Source organism: Trachinotus anak, unplaced genomic scaffold, assembly GCF_046630095.1.
Source record: "Trachinotus anak isolate AG129_WGS33_773 ecotype Australia unplaced genomic scaffold, CSIRO_AGI_Tana_v1 ptg000008l, whole genome shotgun sequence".
In the NCBI taxonomy this organism is placed as follows: domain Eukaryota; kingdom Metazoa; phylum Chordata; class Actinopteri; order Carangiformes; family Carangidae; genus Trachinotus; species Trachinotus anak.
In genome coordinates this window covers 29198309-29220747 of record NW_027273859.1, presented here as the reverse complement: position 1 = coordinate 29220747, position 22439 = coordinate 29198309, and the positions used below count along the sequence as shown (strand labels likewise).

Sequence of the window (22439 nt, the reverse complement as noted above, 5' to 3'; positions counted from 1 at the left end):
ACTGCGTACAGGTGGCAGGTCCGCTTTCCTTGATTAACTGCTTATTTTTTTATTCCAAAAAACCAACTAAAAAAAAACAAAACAAAACAAAACAACAAAAAAACCAAAAACGGATTTTATGTTTGTATGGATCGGATTTTTTCTCAGGTGAAAGTTATGATTTACTGACTGTGACTGAAGGATCAGCTCCAGCAGCAGCAGAAAGCCTGAGACCAAGACTTAGCTCCATGTCAGTGTCCTCCACATTTTCATTAAGGATTATTTCTTTATGTTAGTACACATTAACCTATTTGCTAAATCTGTGATTTAAAAAAAGGAAGAAATGTTTTTCCTTCCTCAGACACCACTTCTCAAACAGTTGCTGGGAATGTATTATTAATACTATTATTATTAGTAGTATTATTAATCTACGGGGGCTGGAGTCACAGGACGGACTTGTTTTTGGGGGTTGGCGCGGCAATCGAGGCATTCATGTCTGAATGAATCGTGTAATATGGTTTCAGACACCCCTAAAGTGGACCGTACCATTTTTAACTTACAGTGTTTAACCGCCTTTCCATCATGGCAGCGGTTCACTTTGTTCCTGTTCGTCGCGTAAACCAAAGGAGACACAGTAGGTTAAAGTAGCTGTGAAGCTTATTTAATACACTGTCTACAGATGTCTACGGATGAACACTAACGATAGCCAGTGTCTAACTCTTACCTCACGGTTTTACTAAGTAATGTTAGCTAGCTAGAGCCCTGTCAACATTAGCTAGCTAAGGTTAGCTAGCTTTTAGCGTGCGCTTTCTTTCCCGGTAAATGATAAAATGTAGACATTTTTTCCATATGTCAGTGGAAGGTGTTAGTTTTATGTGATGTTGCTGGTATTATGTCAGTGTGACCATCAGCAGATATTTTCCCTGACTATTTTGCTGGAAGCCATGCACGTCTCGTGTAAAAAAACATAGGCAAGATGCAGAATCTCTGGACCGTGGGACACAGCGGTGAGGCCTGAGAAGTGCATAAACCCAGATGTTCCGCGGCCTTCAGCCCCTGATTGTCAAGGTATAATTCACACTGACATTAGCTGGTAATGGGTGCATCCCTGCATCTGATGCGTAATCTTGAAAATAAATAAATCCTCATACCTAAATAACAAAATAAGTCATCTGAAAATGTAAATTTCAAAACAAGAGTCAACGTTGGTGTTTCTTTCCGCCTCTGGAGACTGCTGTTGGTGAGTAAAGGATTGTTTGATGCTGAATTAATATTTCCTCTAGACAGGTAAGAAAACAGCTGCTACTTGGCTACGTAACAATAGCAAAACTTGCAAGTTTGGGAACCAGACATACTTGGGAAATATTGTGGTTGAAAGGGACCAAAGTTGATGGTAAAGATCAAAATGTTGACTACAGTCTCTGATAACAAAGTAAATTTCTGAAGGAGCCACTAAGTTTAGATTTATCTATTCTTTCTTTGACATGTCAGTGGATTCCTTCCTGGGCTAAAACCAATTTAAGTGTGCATATATTAAATCATGTAACTCTTTGATATTTGAGATGACTTGCTGTGCAATTCTAAAAGCTTTAATGTTTAATGTTGATCTACTGAGATCACTGCAACGGAGAGAATTTTTACTAACATGAGGTAGTGATGCATTCACTTTTTCTCAGTGACAGAAGTCGACTAAACTTCTCAAAATTTGGACATGTCTGTATTTGTTTCAGGTCAACTCTTCTGATGACATGAGGACTGTATATTAAACAGTCTTCCTGTTTTTCTACTAGAGAAGTTTAGTTTATGTCTAGAGTGGCAGCCATTTTGAGAGAAGTACCTTTCAGAGCCACCTGGTCTGGTCGGGGTCAAAGTCACAGTTATTTTGTCCAATCAGGTTCTCTGGTTTCTCTTGACACGCCTGCTGCCTGCTCTCTGCATTCACCCAGCTCACTGTGAAGAACAGAACTTTACTTTATGAGCTTCGGAGGGAAAATGACACAATTCCAGGTGAGTAGACTCAACCAAAGATAAATGTCAAGTAAATGAAATTATACAGTTAGTGAGCAGGATAACAGGTGGTGGTCTGAAAGGGTCTGAAATACCAGACATTACTATTTTTACTATTATTATTACTGTATAATGCTGTTCAGTTGTAGAAAAGTACAGAGTACAGCATCATAAAGGACTCAAGAGTTAAATCAACTCTTCAGGTCTCATCAGGGTAAAGTTTCTAGTTTTCTGGTCACTTTGAAAATTTTGTTCTAAAAAACTTTTTTTCATTCCTCAGGTGTGTTAGAGAATAACTGAAAATAATGTGTTGAAGATTCTCACATGTAAATATAAAGAACGATGGTGGACCGACAGTTCAAGATGAAAGCAGCAACCTCAGGTAGGTGCAGCATTTACAGTGTTTGAAGAATCAAATGTCAGCTGTTAAAATGATGCATGGACTAAGTTCTGCCAATCAAGACAGAAGGTGATGTAACATTGTCAAATCCTCCATAACAATATATGTATGTATATATATGCACTGAGTGCACTTGTGTTTTGTGTTTTGTAAAGATGTATAATTTATCTTGCACACTATATGCAAAACTTCTTTCTCCCTGACGATGATAACTTTATCATCCCAGAGGGAAAATGATTTGCAGAGTAGGCACATACACAACAACTGAACAGTATTTTTCTTTGAATTCTATATCAAATATGTTGTTTGTATACATCCACTTAAATGATTCACTGCTGTTTCTGATCAGATGCTCCTATCAGGAGCACAACATAATTTGTCAGTGACTTAAAAAAAACATTACAAATTACCACTGAAAATCTTATCTGTTTTATGATGTAACAATGCTATGATTAAAATTTGGTAAAGTTAAGCCACAAATGGTTAATGAAAGATCATAGTTTGAGTTGAAATGACTAAAATAACTGGATTCATTGTCATGATGGCAGTAATAACAATATGGTTACGTTTACCTTGAAAAGTCTTAAAGTGTCTTAAATAAACATTTACTAGTAAAAGGCCTTAAAAAGTATTAAATTATCTGAAATTCAGATTGGGTAGGTCTTCACTGTTTTTAAATCATGTCATGAGAATTTCCAGTATCCATGCAACGCCCCTATTTTTGGCCCCCACTGCAATGAATCTGCAGCGTTATAGAAAACAACAACATCATAATCTGACCTCTGAACAATCTATAGCTCTACACCACCACTCAGGTTCACACAAAGCTCCGACCATACAATGAAAATTTGTGCAACTAAACATTTTCATTGGTTGCACAGAACTGTCTGTATATGTTGTTATTTTTTCCCACCTGTATTTTGTGAAGACCTGCCCCCACCCTGCCTCTGAGTAGCTCTGACCCCGATACTCTTCTTCACTCCTCCTTGAGTGACATCACAACCTTAAAATATATCACAACCACTGCTGCAGGGCCCATTACACCTGTTGCTGGCCCTGAAAGACCCAGCCCACACCCAACCTTATCAGCAGAGATAACCACCCCACCACCTGTCTCCCATGTCTCTCCTTTCTTTTTCAGACTGTAATCCTTCCTCTGAATGCTCAGTTTCTTTTTTATCAAGAGCAACAGAAACTTTTCTCTGACGCTTTCAGAGGACACAGCGTCCATGATTTCCCAAAAGAATTTGAAATTTTGATTCGTCAGACCACAGGACAGTTTTCCATTTCACCTCAGACCATCTTAAATGATCTCAGGCCCAGAGAAGTCAGAGACGTTTCTGGATCATGTTTAGATTTGGTTTCTTCTTTGCATGGTGGAGTTTAAACCTGCATTTGTGGAGCAGTGAAGAACTGTGTTCGCAGACAATGGTTTTCAGAAGTGTTCCTGAGCCCATGCAGTGATTTCCACTATAGAATAGTTTTTAATGTGGTTCTGCCTTAGGACCTGAAGAGCATGACCATCCAATACTGGTTTCACACAGATTTCTCTGGATGCTCTGAATCTTTTAATGATATTATGAACTGTAGAGGCTGAAATTTACAAATTCTTTGCAGTTTTACATTGAGGAATGTTATTTTTGAACTATTGCACTATTTGCCTACACAGTCTTTCACAGAGTGGTGAACCTATCCCCATGTTCACTGCACAGAGACTCTGCCTCTCTGGGGCCTCTTTTTATACCCGTTCATCTACTGACATGTTTTCTTTGTACTATTATCGATTAAATATGGGTTTACATGATTTTTACACTGATTTTTACATGTCCCAACTCAGGGTTGTAACACTACTTCATCTCCCTTTAGACAAGGGTCATAATTCCTGCAGCTCTGCATATTGTATAATGCTGTTGCTTTACTAGGGAGGACAGTTAACCAGTTTCAAGATGAGTAATGAAACACTTGTTTCAAAGTCTAAAGTCTTGATAAAGATGAATTGTTGTCAAGACGACTTGATCAACATTACAACAAAAACATATTGCACTCTTTGTCTTTTCAACAAACTCTGTGCTTAAAAATGTTTAAATCTTTGTGGTAAATAAAAAAACTATCAGCCCTTCTTTCAAAGCTGCTGCCCTGGTGCCTTTGAGCAAAGTACTGCGCCTCCTGATGGTGCTCAGGGGTCATCAGAGGATTGTAGTTGTAGTGGGCAGTGTGAATATCTGTCAGTGTTATTAATAATCAAAGGTCTACATCTGTTATATAATAACAGGTCAAAGTTCTAGTCTACTGAATCATGGTAATCGTGTATCACTGCCAACTTTGGACCATTTGTCAGATGGAGTAGTTACCAAGAGGAAGTCAATGCAAGTTTTATATTTATGTGAATCATGAATTTCGGTCTTTATTCTCGTTAGTGTTGGAACTGGGATTGTAAACTCTTGTATAAATGTATAAATATATAAGTTCAGTGCAGCTCAGGAGGTTTTTAATTCCGTGAGCATGTCAGAAATGTCACATTTGTATTTCTTTCACGATATTTCAGCTGAAATTAATGGTAGGGATATCATAGTGCAGCAGGAGACGACCACAAATGACAATGCAGGCAGTCAGTGTTTTTTTTAGTTTCCTCCTGCTCAGAACAACTGAATCGCAGAGGATCACAGTCACACCTGTCTAAAGTCCTGTTTACTTCACACTCTGCTAGCAGAGCAGGAGTTCCTTCATCGATTACTTAAACATTTCCTCAGACAGTGTTCAATTTACGAGGGGTGAGGATGGGCTGCTTCCCCTAAAGAGACCTGAGCTCCCCTAGTTGCAACAAAATGTTTTGTAAACATTCCCTGAAGGGTCTCTGTAGGTTATTAAAGATTTCACAAACATGACCTCTGGAGAATGCTCCTGGTATGCTCTTTAAAAGTTGCACCAAATTTATTGAACCTCTTACATGAAATTAAAATGTAAAACAGCAACATAATCTACAGGAGTTTAAGTTAATGCACCTTCAAACCTAGGTTAATTGTGGCTCACATAATGACACATCACATTATATGCAAACTATTGAAACTGTGAATTGCACTAGAACATTTCTAGAGCCCGCAGATGACTAAAGGGATCAAGTGTAGTTATTTCAGCCTCATCTGTTTGTTCAACATACTGTCCTTTTTATTCTCTGTTGTGTTACAGCATCTACAAACAGGATTGTGCTGCTGGGGAAAAGTGAGGACATCAAGACAAAACTCGGTAACTTCATCATCAGAGACCAAGGTTTTCATTACCAAACACATCCACCAACCAGGCAATGTGTTGCCACCTGTGGAGAGTGGAGTGGGAAACCATTAACAGTGGTGAAAACTCCAGACATGTTCAGTCTGTCTGAGAAGACCATAAGAAGAGAGGTGAAGAGCTGTGTGACTCTTTGTTCTCCTGGACCAAATGTTCTGCTGCTGTTAGTGAAGCCTTCTGATTTCACTGAGAAGAACAGACAAAGACTGAACTTCATCCTGAGTTTGTTTGGTCAAGATGCTTTGAAACACTCAATGGTCGTCATAACACATGAGGGAACTGAAACAAATGTCTCTGTCAGTCATCTCCTGCAAGACTGTGGAGGAAGACACTACAGGATGTCTGAAGATGACCGCAGATTATTAATGACTAAGATTGAAGAAACCGTAAATGAAAACAGTGAGACACCCCCACCTGCAAGTGACCACATGAAACCAGCTTTAAACTTGGTTCTGTGTGGGAGGAGAGGAGCAGTGAAGACTTCAGCAGCTGAGGTCATTTTAGGTCAGACAGAGCTTCATTCAGTCTCCAACTCCTCAGAGTGTGTTAAACATCAGGGAGAGGTGTGTGGACGTCGGGTTTCCCTGGTGGAGCTTCCTGCCTTGTATGGAAAACCTCAGGAGGAAGTGATGAAGGAATCACTCAGGTGTATCTCCCTCTGTGATCCTGAGGGCGTCCATGCCTTCATCCTGGTCCTACCTGTGGGTCCCCTCACTGATGACGACAAGGGAGAGTTAGAGACCATCCAGAACACATTCAGCTCTGAAGTCAATGACTTCACCATGATTCTGTTCACTGTGGAGTCAGATCCTACAGCTCCAGCTGTTGTTGACTTTGTAGAAAAGAGCAGAGACATCCAGGAGCTGCTTCAGAGCTGTGGAGGAGGATCTGTTGTTCTCAACATCAAGGACAAGCAGCAGATCCCTGAACTGTTGGACGCTGTGGAAAAGATGAGTCTTGAAGGATCTAGATTCTTCACAAAGGACATGTTCACCAAGGCTCAGATGAAGAAGGTTGTAGAGCAGCAGAATGCTAACATAAAACTCAAAGCTGAACTTGAGGATGTGAGGAGTCAGTTGGGAGGTGATGATGAAAGTCAGAGCAGAGAGCCTCTCAGGATGGTGCTGATTGGGAAGACTGGCAGTGGGAGGGGTTCAACAGCAAACACCATTTTGGGCAAAAAGCTTTTCAAACCCAGAATCACCCCCAAACCACCAAATAAGTCTTGTGAGAAAGCAGGTGGAGAGATTGATGGACGACCTGTTGTTCTGGTCAACACCCCAGGCTTGTTTGATACAAGTCTCTCTGATGATCATATTAAACAGGAGCTTCAGAAATGCATCAGCTTGTTGGCTCCTGGACCTCATGTGTTCCTACTGGTTCTGCAGATCGGGAACATCACACCAGAGGAAAAAGACTCTGTGGAACTGATCAAGAGGGTTTTTGGCCAAAAGTCAGGAGACTTCACCATCATTATCTTCACCAGAGGAGAAGAACTGTACGATCAGTCATTTGAGAGTTATATCAAAGGTTGTGATGACTTTGTCAGACAACTAATAAATGACTGTGGAGGAAGATATCAGCTCTTTAATAACAAAGATGAAACAAACCGCACACAAGTCCGTGAGCTGCTGACCAAGATCGAGACCATGATGAGGGAAAATGGAGACAGCTGCTACACTGCTGAGATGTTTGTAGAGGCAGTGACACAAAAGAAAATGGAGGAGATTTTGCAGTGGAAGGAAGAAGAGAGAAAAGAACTTGAATTAAAACATCACGAAGAAATGGAAAGAGCAAGGAGAAATGGTATGGAACAAACTGAGCTGGAAAGAAACCAAATAACAAAACAACTGTTGGACAGGGATGAATGCAACAAAGAGCATGAGAAGAGAAAAAAAGGATGGGAAAAAACAGAAGAAGAAGACAGGAAAAGGAAAGAGCAGAAAGAAATTCAGCAACATGAGTGGAAACAAATACTTGAAGCTCTGGAGGTGCAAATAAAATCACAATTAGAAGAAAAAGAAACCATTAAGGAAAAGCTGAAGCAGAGCAGAAAACGTATGAGAAAAAAACGAAATGTTTGGGAGAAAGAACGAAAAGAATGGTGGGAACAACGAAAACAAGAGGATGAACAAAGACAACAGGAGGAGCAAGAAAGACTGAAAAAACTCCAAGAAGAATATGAAAACAAAAGAAAAGAAGATCGAATCAGAAGAGAACAAGAGGAGAAGGAGAGAGAAGAACTAGAGGAAAAGTATAAGAAACAACTGGAGAAGATGAAGACAAAATATGAAGAGGAGGCCAGAAAAAAAGCTGAAGAATTAAATGATTTTAAAGACAAATACACCAAAGATTTTGAAATGTTGATTGACAAGTGCTGTATGATGAGCAACTGAAGGATCTGAGAAAGTTGTGTAGGAGAAGGAGAAACATAAAGCTGATTATACTCTTTTACATGATCTCCCAGCCAATAAGAAGAACATCTACGTCATCATCAAGAGGAACTGAAAGAACTCAAAGCTGACCAGCCCCCAGTATCTGTATCCACATACATGTTGGAGACTAACTAGTTACATGTAACGTAATTAAATTACAAAATGAATGTAAGTGGAGAAATGATTTGTATTTAAATAACATAATGTTGGTGATTACACAGGGGTTACACCTGAATATACAGTTTTTGGTAAAAAATTGATAAGTAGAATATAACATTCATTCTGTTGCCTTGCATCTTTTAGCTGATAATAACTCTCAATAACCTCACTCAGCTTTGTTTTCATTAAATATTAACATGAGAGCTGGTTGTGACATTTCTACAGGGCACCAACAGATTGAATGAATGGTGCTGAATACTAATAAAAATGTTATCAAATGTAATACGTTACAATACTTTGAAGTAATTCAATATGTTACATTACTTATTACATTTTTAATATGGTAATATTTTATTGATTGGTTGTTTGAGTGTCCAGCCCATTCATGCTTAAAAGATATTTAACAATAACCTTAATCACTACATGACAAATCATAATGTCCACTTCCATAAATTCTAGAAATCATTCAGTTGTTATATTGTACACAGTGTCTTCTGTCAGCTGCCAGGCATCTTCTGTAAATCTCAGCAAAACAAAAGTTTCCACATTAAGAAGTCAACTCAATATATCGGCATCAAACGACCAAAACAAATCAGGATTCTTCAACTGGATCCTGTCAAACAAATATTTACAGTTGGTTTACAGATGACGATGATGTGATGATGATGTGATGTAGTGATGATGTGATCAATGTATTTTGTTTCGTTGCTCACAGTTTGATGATCAGTGGTAGTTCAGGTGGTCGACTCCGCCCCCTCAGTTGTGCGCACCTGTCTTAATTAAGAGGTTCCTGGGACATTAGAAAAGCTTGTTAGAATCACTCTGACACCTTCTGTAATATAATGTGAACACTGTTCTTTATGCACATACATTTATTGGCATTTTTCAAAACATGAATAAATGAAAAAGAAAAATAAGTTAATAAATTAATATAAATAGTACAATAAATATATTTTTATGCCTTGACCTTGTTTGTGCAATGTACATGTTTCCAGCTGTTCCAGAAGTTTTTGTTCAACATTTCTTGGAACAAAGTGAATGTATGTGGTTATGTAAATTATGAAATGATTAGCAACAATTTGAGCTGGCAAGTAGCCTTAACCTAATGAAAGTGAGCAATAAGGTGAGATGAATCTACTGTCTGATGTGGATGGATCTACAGAACACGTGGCCTCTAGAGGCTTAAACTCAGATCAGAGGCCCAGTTGAGGGTGTGGCAGGTCAGTCGAGCAGCTCACTACAGTCTTTGTGCCAGGAATGAGTATATCTGGTACATGGTCCGCTGCCTACCTGTTCAGGGCAGGTGTGAAGCTCAGTAGACCTGTCTTCTGTAATAGTTTGGTCACTGTTTGGTGAAAACCTCGCTAAAATCAGAAAAACATAACGTTTTATTCTGATTACAGCATTAATGCAGATGAAACAAAATAAAATGTAATGAGTGATTCTTACCATCATCTGTCATCCAGAACAGCTTAGAAAAAGCCAAAACTAAAGGCTTTTCCTCTGCTCTGGTGCCTCTCTGTACAGATGACTGAAGGCATGTATTAGAAGTTACCCCAGCTCCAGCTGTTAGTGAGCAACATTTTTATTGTTTTTATCATTCTGTGGAGGCAGCCCTTTGGACACCACATGTGCTAGAGCTGTCCAGAATATCACCATCAGAGCACAGATATTAAAAGTCAAACTACAGTACTTGATTGTCCTCTGCCTCCCTCTGGTGGTAGTTATCAAGAAGCGACATTCACCTCAGACCAAATCTCCATCATGTTTCCTTTTATGTACTTAAAGGTTTCAGATCAAATAAAACTTTTATTAGAGGCACATTTCAGCAAAACACAACACAAGAGGAATCATATGCAGTGCATATTAAGTCACTGACATTTTCAGACCTATACCAATCATCCAATAATCTAGTTACATACTGAAGATACTGAAATCACTGTGTATTTTATCAACATGTGTTAAATTTCCAGTTTCATATAATAAATTAAACTTCCATTTTTAAATTGTTACATAATGTAATACAGACATCCTGTATGAATGTAATGTTTATACCATTAGTTGTAATCATTATTTATGTTATAATTTTTTATTCTCTTGATCATTTCACATTTTTGTTGATTTAATATATAACATATTTTAGTTTGTTTAATGTTGTTTTACCATTTCAACTGCGGCTGTTCGCAATTCTCAACTGATTGTCTGGCACTTTTATTAATTTCATGCAACAGACAGTATAACCAGACACACACACACAGTCAAACCTGGCATACAGACACTCAAAATAACCCTAACCCTAACGATATAAAAATAATATATTGTTCTATCTTTTATACAATTTTTTTTCAACATTAATAGTAATTGCAAATCTTGATCCACATTGTGGTTTAGCATTTTGCAAAATTTGTGTTGTTTTTGCAGATGCACAAAACGTATTCACTCAGCCACCAGGACAACCGTAATCTACTGTCATGTAGTAAGTGTGAAAGTAGAGCATTAAATATGAAAGATTACACTTTTCAAAAGTTGGATTTTCACTTTTCTTACATTCAGCCTGTGTGTACTTGTCATAAGTTGACAGATCTGTTTATCTGTATGAAACAGAATGAGTCTCCTCGTGACGTTATTCTTTCCAATCAGATTCCCTGTTTTCTCCTGACACACCTTCCGTCTCCTTCACTGCCTTCACTCAGCTCTTAGTGAGTCACTCATTGCTTCTGTCATTGGAGGGAAAATGACGCAGTAACAGTTTCTGGTGAGTACACTCCAGATAAATGCAAACAAATAAAAATATATACTGGGTGATGAGTTTAGAAACAGCTAAATAGCTTCATGCAGTACTGTTCAATGTTCAGTCTTTGTTATGATGAATACTTGCTGACTGAATTCTGTGTCTATTCTGTGTATACATAACCACAAGCTACAGCTACAAAAATAACCTCAGACTTGAATCAGTACCTCACTATTTACTAACGTAAAGTTTCAGTTTACAAGACCAGTGGGTTTCTATATTATATGTCTGGTCACTCCGGTATTTGTTGTCGTAAGTGCTACAGTCTTTTGTTGCCTTCTGATGTTAAACAATCCTCGTGTGTCTTGACTATCCAGGCCTTAGGTGAACCAGGCACACAGCGTTTCAACGCCACTATAATTTCAATATCTGAAGTTAATCTGCTTTATTCTCACTTATTCTCCAACCCCCCCCCCCCCCCCCCCAAAAAAAAAAAAAAAACCCACAACAAAAGAAAAACATGGTTTTGGTCAGAAATGAAAGATTTATCGGGTTATTTGATTTAGAAATCAACTTTTAAAAAAAGCTGTTCTCTATTCTCTACTGAACTCATTAAGTTTATAGATAAGAAAATTACTGTACCAGGGTCCACAGTCCAAAATAATGGCCAATGAGAAAGCAAAATCACATCTCACGTGATAAAGATTACAGTGATAAAAACACTACTATAACTATTACTGATTATGCAACTATTTTAATATAGAACTATGTAGTAATTTTTTAGTTCAGGGTATATTTACTAAAGAAATGTTAAGAAGTTGAATGAGGAAGACTGTGTCCTTCATCCCCAAGTGCTGTCCAGGTGTAGCAAAGTACTGAACCTCCTACTCTGGCTCAGCTGTCACCTGTAGAAGAATGAATTTGCACTGCAAGGTGAATATGAAGCCGGACAGAGGTGGATGTTGATGCATTATTGTCATGTCATGCAATTAAAGGTGTAACGAAAAAAAAGAAAGAAAAAAGAAGTTACATTTATTGTAGTGCTTATCACACTGCTGCACTGATTTCTTTTCTAATGTTCTTAAGTGTAAATAATATCACAGGATTTATGAAATGTGACATAAATCAATTCGTAATCAAGACATTTGATTATATTTATTGTGATAACTGAATAACTATTGTCAATGCCATTTTACCTCTATCAAGTAACATATCTGTCCTTTCAGTGATTCATATTTTTTTTCTTTGTAATTTGCTTTTTGTTTCAGCTCCTCTGGTTAAACCTCTCTTGTGTGGAGGGACAGTATGGCTGGAGCTTCTGGTGAGTCCAAATGAGTGAGTACAAATATGGTGAAACATATTGGACATGACCCAGACAAACTTGGCAGCAACAGACACTCAAACTACAATTAAACAGACCTTTCACCTGAAGTTTAACAGTAAATTGAACCTTTGAACAAGATGAAAGTTTCGTGTGGGGAGTCTACATTTTATCACCCAGTGACTCCAACTTATAAAAACAATAACCCGGCACTGAGGTGGCTTTTTTCAACATTCATAATAATTTCAGATCTTGATCCACATTGTTGTTTAGCTTTTTGCAAAATGTGTGTTGTTTTTCTAGATGTAACAAGTTGAGGTCTGGCTGCAAGCTTTAAGTGTAGATAATTCATTTCCCATGTAAATACACCAGTCAGCCATAACATTATGACCACTGGCAGGTGAAGTGAATAGCATGGATTATCTCGCTACAATGGCACCTGGCAGTAGGTGGAATATATTAGGTAGCAAGTGAACATTTTGTCCTTGAAGTTGATGTGCTGGAAGCAGAAAAAACGGGATTTGAGCCACTTTGACAAAGGACAAATTGTGACGGCTAAAGAACTGGGCCAGAGCATCTCCAAAACTGCAGGAGCAATGGAAGAAGGTGGCCTGGTCTGATGAATCATGTTTTCTTTTACATCATGTGGAGGCTGGGTATGCCTCGCTTACCTGGGGAAGACGTGGCACCAGGATGCACTATGGGAAGAAGGCAAGCCGGCGGAGGCAGTGTGATGCTTTGGTATTCTGCTGGGAAACCTTGGGTCCTGTCATTCATTTGGACGTTACTTTGACATGAACCACATACCTCAAAAATTGTTGCTGACCAATTACACCTCTTCATAGAAATGGTATTCCCTGATGGCCTCTTTCAGTAGGATAATGCTCCTGCCACACTGTAAAAATGGTTCAGAAATGGTTTGAGGAACACAACAATAAGTTTGAGGTGTTGACTCAGCCTCCAAATTCTCCAGATCTCAATCCAATCAAGCATCTGTGGGATGTGCTGGAAAAACAAGTCTGATCCGTGGAGGTTCCACCCCACCCCCGATCGGTGTACACTACTAGACATGTCCTGTAAAATTTATTTGAAAAATTGTAATTAATATGGAACAGCAGCTTTGGTGTGACAATCTTACTGAAAAAAAAAAACAAAATAAGGAACAAGTCACTTTTTAAGTGGAGGAAATGAAGTGGCACTGCAGCAGGCGTCTTCTGCTTGATTTTTGAATTTCTCCTTAGCTGAGGGACTTACTTAAGGTTGTTGCACAGAATCTTTTAAAGGGTTTCCTTAGTTAAGGAAAAACACTGAGGCATTTACAGCAGTGAAAGAGATTTTACAGTGGTAAATGGTTTCCATGGAGACTATTTGTTTGCTGACTTTAGCAACCAGTTATCATCTCACCTGTTATTGTCTCACAAGGTTGGCCTGTAGAAAAACATGGCAGAGGAAAAGAAGGCAAGAAAACCAAGTTATTCAGAGGAGAGAAAACATTAAAATTCTGGAGGATTATAACAAAAGAAAACAGTGTTCAGCAGACAGGTAACAGCATTTGACCATCAGTGAATGACACGGCACACAGCTGCTCAGCATGGAGCATAATGTCGATGTTATGGGTGTCCATCAGGTTCTTTGGATCATGGAAATCTCTTCTTACAATGTATTTCGCCTCTTCATTTATCACCTGTAACTCAGCCATGTTAAGATACAATCAGAGGTAACTTTTTTTTCCTTGGTGGTCGCTGATGTCTTCTGTGCAACAGCTTAACTGACTTTAAGTGATTCATTAAGTATCAGATCAAAATAAGGAGAAAACCTTAAACACTTAAGTGAATCTTTTAAGGAAACGTTAAGAGAAAACTTAAGGGCTATTTTTATTTTAAGGAAATCTTAACTTGAACTTAAGGTGTTTTGTGTAAGTGGTCCAGAACATGAGAGGCTGGTGAAATGTTCAGCTCAAGTCAGCTAGAATGGCAGCAGATTGTCTCCACAGACACCTGCTATGGATGTCGTGGGTTAAAATGAAAGTCCTCCTTTTGATATACGTCAGTCTGACTAAACTATAGTTGTAAGTGTCATAAGCAGGCCTTAAGTAAAATGTGAGTGAATGAATAACTAAATGAATACATTTATGTGTCCTGACAGTGTCAAATGATGCGCCACCTCTGGAGCTCAGACGCAGCTATGATGACCTGCGACCTGATAGTAAGTATGTGATTAAGCTGCCGATCTGGAGAGTTGTACAAATTAGTACAAAGCTCAAATTTAACTTGATTTACAATTCACATGATGATGATGATGGTGTTCCGTCTATGCTTGCTGTACCTTTCTCTACAATCTCTGTTAGCTCTTGTCATATATGCTGGTCTACTACAGCTCCTTGCTTACAGTGCCCTCTGTCTCTAAGATCTGAGTCTTTGGAGCCTGAAACTTTTGAGCAGGAATGATAATATTCCTCTGTCTGTGGCTCTCAGCTCTGAGAAACATATTCCCTCATTCAGTTAAATGAACAAACAATCATTGAGACAACATGGCATGTGGGGGAGGGAGAGAATGAGTTTCTGCTTTTTAGGCCAGTTCAACCAGTCTACAGGGTGCCAGGTTAAAAGAGGGGGTTAGCTTCATGCAAGCCCTAGGTGTGCTACAGGTATGTGTGTGAGCATACAATTATCAAGCTGACAGTGTGACTTACAACCTAAGCAGACATCACAGTTGAGTTCAGTAGATACATTAACCAGATCAGCATGTGTACATTAATGACAATTAAGCCGTGCTGTGCTGTGCAAAGTTAGGTTAGCCTGCGGGGTGGCCTGATAGCTGAGTGGTTAGGGCGCGTACCACATGAGTGCAGATGCTCTTACCAGGCAAGTTGTTAGTTTGACTCCCGACCAGCCTGACTCTTCCCTGCGTGTCACTCCCCTTCTGTCTGCCCCTATTCTTTCCAATAAAGCCAAAATGCAAAAGATATCTAGGTTAGGTTAGGGTAGCCCAGTCAATGTCACCCAGTCCTTGGGACAAAAGAGAGGTCCTTTCCAGTGTTGTGGTCACACTGGGCAGTGAATCTATGTGACTTCCTGGTGGAGTGAAGTCCTGTCTGTGTCCAGCTGGGTGGCTTCAGTGTTGCAGAGGAGGCTGCTGGTCACTCCTGTGTTCTTCTTAGCTGTTCCACACTAACTCTGCTGTAGATCCTGTGGCTTGTAAGATCAGCTGGTCATCTTTAGTGCCACTGGTACTAAATTAAAGCAGGCCTGCAGAGAAGAGCTGCCAGCCTTGTGGCTCCTGGAAGAGCCAGAGCTGTTGCCTCTATAAGAACCAGGAAGAGAGGAGAGCTAAGAGGAAAAGAGAGGAGAAAGAGAGCGAACAAAAGGGGCACAACTGGGTTTTGTTGGTCTGGTGACACCTTGGGTCACATGTCATACAATGACCAACACTCACTGGTCAGTAAAGCCCCTTGAGACTGGGGTCATCCACAGGTGTGAAAAGTGAAGAATTGTGGGGGAGTGCGTTCCAATAGCCTTCTTTCTTTCTTGAATGGACTGAAGCCCAACAGGACTTACGGACAACCTAAAAAAAATGATGCCTCTGGCCCTGACTGTTGCCAGTGTGGAGGCATAAAAAGCTCATTAATTCCCTAAAACACCTTCTCACTGCAGTTTTTATCAAACAAACAGCAGGACGGTGCATGTGGGACTGGGTCGAAAATAAACTAGTGTTTGTTTTCATGGTGATGAGGGAACATGTCAGCCAGTGACACAGTGAGACACGCTGATGTGTTTTAATAGTTTCTAAAAGATGTCTTAGACAAAGAAGATACAAACAAATTTGGTGGCTGATTTATGTGTTGCACTCTTGAGCACTGTGAAAGTGGACTGTGAAGGAGCTAATTAAACCCAGCTGGAATTACAAGCTTGTAAATCAGCAAACTTTGAGTCATGACATCTTGCATAGAAGAAATGTATGATTCTATAAAGCTCTGAAACACACAATGTAATAATGTAAAAGTAGTTTAACAGCCAAGAAACATGAGAAAGCACCTAGCAAAATATATGTGGCAGCTAACCATCAGCCGTCAATCTCATTTTGTTGTTGGAGCAGCTAATAACAGCACAGAACAGAGAAGGGCCGTCCTGTTAAAGGCACAGTAAAATTTGTTGATAGTGTTTAATACAACAACCTTTACTTTAATGGCTATGATGGCTATAATATCAATACATTTCCTACTACCCAGATTTGTCTGTATCAAGCTATGGATTGGCCATACTTGTTAGATGGATCAATTCACTGTTGGTTTTAGTCTTTTTACTAGATCTAATGACAATAAGATAAATACAGAATATCACCAATCTTATCCTCTAACACTGACGCCAGTGTAAAGGATGTGACACAAGTAACATGGAAATGTATTACTATCCCTTTGAGAATACTAATGATGGAATGCATGGAATTTGTATGTCACTAGTATTGTGGGGCCATAAAACTAGGCTAATCCACTGTAGAGGCACCAACAGTTCTCTAATTGCTTTCATTTATGTTTTCAGTGTCTGAGCTGAGGGTTGTTCTGCTGGGGAACAGCTGGTCTCAGAGGAGAACAGTGGGAAACTTCATATTGGGAGAGAACGTGTTCAACACTGAGGAAGAACCAGACTGTTGTCAGAGAGTCAGAGTACAGTGGAAGGAGAAAGAAATAGTCCTCATCAACAGCCCAGATCTGCTTCATCCTGACATCTCTGAACACAAACTGACAGAACATGTAGAGAACTGTGTGAGACTCTCTGATCCTGGGCCTCATGTGTTCCTGCTGGTTCTACAGCCTGATGACTTCACTGAGGAACAGAACCTGAGGCTCCACAGAGTCTTTCAACTCTTCAGTGATCGATCATTTGATCATTCACTGGTTCTAATATCAACACCCAGAGAGGAGAGGTCAGATGTCCGGAAAAACTACATGAACAATCCACCCTTAAAAGACATTATCGGAATTTGTAGAGGTCATTTTTTATGGTGGAAGACGGCTGAACTCTCAGAAGTGTTGGCACGCTTGGACGAAATTGTGGCCGAAAACAGAGGAGAGCATGTGAGCTCTAAAGCATTTGCATATTCAGAATCTGCTTTACCAGGTGATCACCAAAGGCATACACAGCAAGAAACAAGCTCTGGTAAGTGTAATGGGTGAAATCACTTCCCTGGCACAAATACAGTGAGTGTAGGTAGATCTTCTTCTAGGACAGTGTTTCTCAAACTTTTTCAGACCAAGGATTACTTAACCACTAATATAAAACTCATGGACAACCTAACTCCCCAACTTCCCAAAAACTTATAAGGCCTACTACTTCAGTAGTATTGTTGCGAGCTTGTTAGTATTGTTGCGAGTTATTCTCTTTTTTGGGGAATTTTAATATCTTTATTTGACAGGATAGTGAAGAGAGAGATTAAATGCAGATATTGACAGCAGGGGAATGACACAGCAAAAAACTCAATTGACTGGACATCAGAACGTCAAGCGGTATGCGCCCAAAACAATCAACTATTGGGTCAAGCCTTCCTGGCACAGGTGTTTTATTATTGGTTGCCCATGCACTTTCCATACTGCATGATAATAGATGGTTCTACTCATACAGCATTAAAATTATTGCAGACATGATCATGATCATGTCCATTGTCTGTGTTTGATAGTCAATAGGCTGCTGATAACTGGGGATATTAAGCACAATCCCAGGGCAGGCTAATCATTAGTGTCAACCACATTTCCTTTTGAAAGTCACGCTGATCATTTTTGACATAAATCATGAAACATGAAAACTGGTGTAGCTTTGTGAATAGCAGGTAAAACTTAAAAGACAATATGAAGAAGAAATGAAAGACATAAAACAAAGAATGAAAGAAGGGCCCTCTTTGTTGTAAGGGAAATTTCCAAGTTACGTTATTCATGAGTACAGGTTCTGGTTCTGTTCTGTATGAAGATTGGTTTCTATGATTTCCTTATCTCTTGCTTTGTTGTATTTATTGTATTTCAGAATCTGCACTCAGAATTGTGCTGTTGGGGAAAAGTGAGGACAAAAAGACAAGACTTGGAAACTTCATCATCAGTGACCCAGCAGCTCAATTCCAAAAACATACTGAAGTCAAGCATTGTGCGGTAATCCACGGGGAGTGGAGAGGAAAATCTCTAACAGTAGTTAAAGCTCCAAACATCTTCAGTCTGTCAGAGGAAATGGCGAAAAAGGAGATGAAGCGATGTGTAACATCTTGTTCTCCTGGACCAAATGTTCTGCTGCTGTTAGTGAAACCCTCTACATTCAGAGAGAAGAAGAGACAAAAACTGAAGTTCATTCTGAGTTTGTTTGGTCAAAATGCTTTGAAACACTCAATGGTCATTATGACACATGAAGGGATTGAATATACCTCTCTGAATGAGCTGCTTAAGGAATGTGAGGGAAGACAGTACAACATGTTTGAAAATGACCACAGACTGTTAATGAAGAACATAAGGCACATTGTACGTCATAACAAAGGAACCTACCTCACCTTCACTGACGAGACCAGGAGACCAAAGTCTGAACAGATGAAACCAGCTTTAAACCTGGTTCTGTGTGGGAGGAGAGGAGCAGGGAAGACTTCAGCAGCTGAGGTCATTTTAGGTCAGACAGAGCTTCATTCAGTCTCCAACTCCTCAGAGTGTGTTAAACATCAGGGAGAGGTGTGTGGACGTTGGGTTTCCCTGGTGGAGCTTCCTGCCTTGTGTGGAAAACCTCAGGAGGAAGTGATGGAGGAATCACTCAGGTGCATCTCCCTCTGTGATCCTGAGGGCGTCCATGCCTTCATCCTGGTCCTACCTTTGGGTCCCCTCACTGATGAAGACAAGAAAGAGTTAGAGACCATCCAGAACACATTCAGCTCTGAAGTCAATGACTTCACCATGATTCTGTTCACTGTGGAGTCAGATCCTACAGCTCCAGCTGTTGTTAACTTTGTAGAAAAGAGCAGAGACATCCAGGAGCTGCTTCAGAGCTGTGGAGGAAGATCTGTTGTTCTCAACATCTTTTTATTTCACAGGTGATGAAGAGACTCAGGGTCCAGAGAGTCTCAGGATTGTGCTGATAGGGAAGACTGGCAGTGGAAAGAGCTCTTCAGGAAACACCATTCTGGGAAGAGAGGAATTTAGAGCTGAATCTTTCCAAAAATCAGTCACCAAGTGTTGTCAGAAAGCTCAGGGTGAAGTGGACGGTCGTCCTGTTGTTGTGGTCGACACTCCTGGTCTGTTTGATACGACCTTGTCCCATGAAGAGGTTAATGAGGAGATGGTGAAATGTATCAGTCTCCTGGCTCCAGGACCACATGTCTTCCTGTTGGTTTTAGAAATTGGGAGATTAACACAAGAGGAGAAGGAGACACTGAAACTCATCAAGAAAGTCTTCGGGAAGAATTCAGAGAAATTCAGCATCATTCTTTTTACAAGAGGAGATTCACTGGAGCACCATTTACAGTCTGTTGAGGAATACATCAAAAAGGGATGTGATGATTCCTTCAAGAATCTTATCTCTGACTGTGGAGGAAGATACCATGTGTTTAATAACTATGATAAAATGAACCACACACAAGTCAGTGAGCTGATAAAGAAGATCGACACCATGGTGAAGAGAAATGGAGGCAGCTGCTACACTAATGAGATGCTGCAAGAGGCTGAAGCAGCGATACAGAAAGAAGTGAAGAAGATCCTGAAGGAGAAGGAAGAAGAGATACAGAGAGAGCAGGTAAAACTTGAAAAACAACATGAAGAAGAAATTAAAGAGATGAAACAAAGAATTAAAGAACAGCAAGCAGATATTCAAAAGGAGAGAGAACTGAGAGCCAGACATCTTGAAGAACTGAACCAAAAAATTCACAAAGAGAGTGAGAAGAGTAAGAAAGAAGAAGAAAAGAGGGAAGAAGAAGATATTATGAGGACAAAACAGGAAGAAATGCAACAACATGAGCGGGAAAAAGAGATTAAAGCTTTGCAGGAAAGAATAATTTCTGCATCAGATGAAGAAAAGACAGCCAAGGTAGATCACGCAAGAATGGAACATGAAGCTTGGAAGAAGAAACAAGAAGAATGGTGGGACAAACGCAACAGAGAAAAGGAACACAGACGAAAGCAGGCCCAAAGAAGACTCAGGGAGCTCGAACTGGAATATGTGCAGGAGAGAGAAAAACATAACAACAAAATGAAAAATGAAGATGAAAGCAGAAGAGAAGAGGAGGAAAAAGGAATAAAAGAGTTAGAGGAAAAATATAAGAAAGTAAAGAATGATATGCATAAGAAATATGAAGAGGAAGCCAGAAAACAAGCTTTAGAAATGAATGAATTCAGAAAGAAATACATTATGAACTTTGCCGGTCTGATGGAAGAGCATATGGAGGAAAAGGAAGCATTGAAGCAAAAGCATGACAGACAAATGCAAGATACACAAAAGAGACACAGCAAAGAGTATAAACTGTTAGACGATCTCTTAAGCCACAAAGAAAAGCATCTAAAAGAAGAAATGGAGGAGTTGAAGAAAAAGCATGAAGAGGAACTAAATGATATGAAAAGTAAATACAAAGACAAATGTGTCATCCTCTGATCTCCACACTGACTCTGAACTCCTAGAATAATGTCTGAAGACTGAACATCAGGTCAGATCATTAGACTCATTCAGAAAATGGCTCAGTGCAAATGTGTGACGCAGGTTTCATTCAGAGCTGGACTGAGCTCCACACATGTTCAGGAAGAGGAGGAGAGCTCAGGAGGTGCAGCTCAGTGCTCAGGTTTGACAAAGGTCCCTTCAGGTCACTCTGACAGAGGCTGTAGCCTGATTCTGTATCTGTATGAATTATGGTGAAAACAAAGGAACCCAAAGTAAACAAAAGACTGATGTCAAAACTTATATCTGTGCATGAAACCAGAGAGGTTGGTGATTGATTTGCCTTGATGACCTTTATCAGACTATTAACATTAGTTTGAGATAGTTACAATATAAATAGACCTGGTGTGTATCAATATGTTCCTCTCATCCAGTGTGTGGGATTTAGTGCCATCTAGTGGTGAGCCAGCTGAATACTCCAGTAAAACTACAGTAAAACTACTCAATCTATGAGTCATACAGACAAAATAATGTGTTGCTCTTCAGTGGATAAAATATGAAGCTCCACCTGATAATCGATGGTGAACAATATGGGGTGTGAACTGACCGGAGATCAAAGAAATCAACCAAACCAACTCTGCACGTTCTGACAGAAATGTAGCTCAAAGAGAGAACGATGAACAAAGAGGTAAATACATGGTGGATTTTTGTTGTTTATTTTTCTGCAATGTTTTCTGTTGCTAAACATCTTTGTTTTCATTTTTGTCCTTATTTACTTTGGAAAAATGTATTAGTTTCCACATGTGTTTATATATGTGGAGGCAGGCAATATATGTAATAGGTTAATAAAACCCTCAGTGACATCCGAGTGGATATTTTACGTGTTTATTCATCTGTGTCAAATACATGACAACGGCTTCACATGGCTCCTTAGAAAGTGTTAGTGAAATAAGGTTGTTACAGATGAAGTGACTGACTGCAACAAATCGTGTTCCTGTTCGTCTAGTTTCAAGTTTTTCTCAGAAACTACAGTTTTTTTAGTTAACGTTGAAGCATCAAAAGGTTTTTGTTGCTTTAAAGTGTCAGCTACAGGTTTTAGTTGTTTAGTTGCTGCCTCTAAGTGTATAATAATTTCTCTGCTTTAAAAAAAATCAGGTACTACTGTATGTAATTATAATAAATACTAAGATTAACATTAACATTAAGATAGATTATTAGTCCCACAGTGGGGAAATTTGCAGTGTGACAGCAGCAAAGTGGACAGTGCAAGAAAAAAAACATACAAATACTTAAGAAAAAAGATGAATAATAGATAATATATATATATATTATATGTACAATTAGATAGTCAACATTAGCATCAGATAATGGATATTGCACAGTTGGTGTGTGAAGTTATGATGTTTAGTAAAAGGAAAGAAACAAGTTAAAATGAAGAGGCTCTCTGCTGGTGCGGCTCACAGACAGTTACAGCTCCTTCCTCTAACATCAGTGGGCCTCTCTCCAGGCTGAAAGTCCC

General features: G+C 39.4%; 1 protein-coding gene and 1 pseudogene across 3 annotated transcripts; both read left to right on the top strand.

Moving 5' to 3' along the window:
• The first annotated feature begins 63 nt into the window (after positions 1–63).
• On the top strand, positions 64–9231 carry LOC139624720 (GTPase IMAP family member 8-like). Of its 3 annotated transcripts, XM_071484059.1 has the most exons (4): positions 64–1047; positions 1874–1986; positions 2267–2368; positions 5573–9231. In XM_071484059.1, exons 3-4 carry the CDS (start codon positions 2329–2331, stop codon positions 8065–8067), a joined length of 2535 nt encoding a protein of 844 aa, XP_071340160.1. In that variant the 5' UTR covers positions 64–1047; positions 1874–1986; positions 2267–2328; the 3' UTR covers positions 8068–9231. The 3 variants fall into 3 exon arrangements, with proteins under 3 accessions (XP_071340160.1, XP_071340159.1, XP_071340158.1); XM_071484058.1 differs by having other exon boundaries at positions 64–1986; XM_071484057.1 differs by having other exon boundaries at positions 64–2368.
• Positions 9232–11537: 2306 nt separating this feature from the next.
• Positions 11538–21793, top strand: LOC139624719 (GTPase IMAP family member 8-like; annotated as a pseudogene).
• Positions 21794–22439: the final 646 nt, after the last annotated feature.

Bases quoted from the DNA above. Each gene is read 5' to 3' on its own strand.
- LOC139624720 (XM_071484059.1), top strand. From the start codon at position 2,329: ATGGTGGACCGACAGTTCAAGATGAAAGCAGCAACCTCAG. The intron at 2,369-5,572 runs GTAGGTGCAGCA...GTTGTGTTACAG, and splicing joins GATGAAAGCAGCAACCTCAG to CATCTACAAACAGGATTGTG.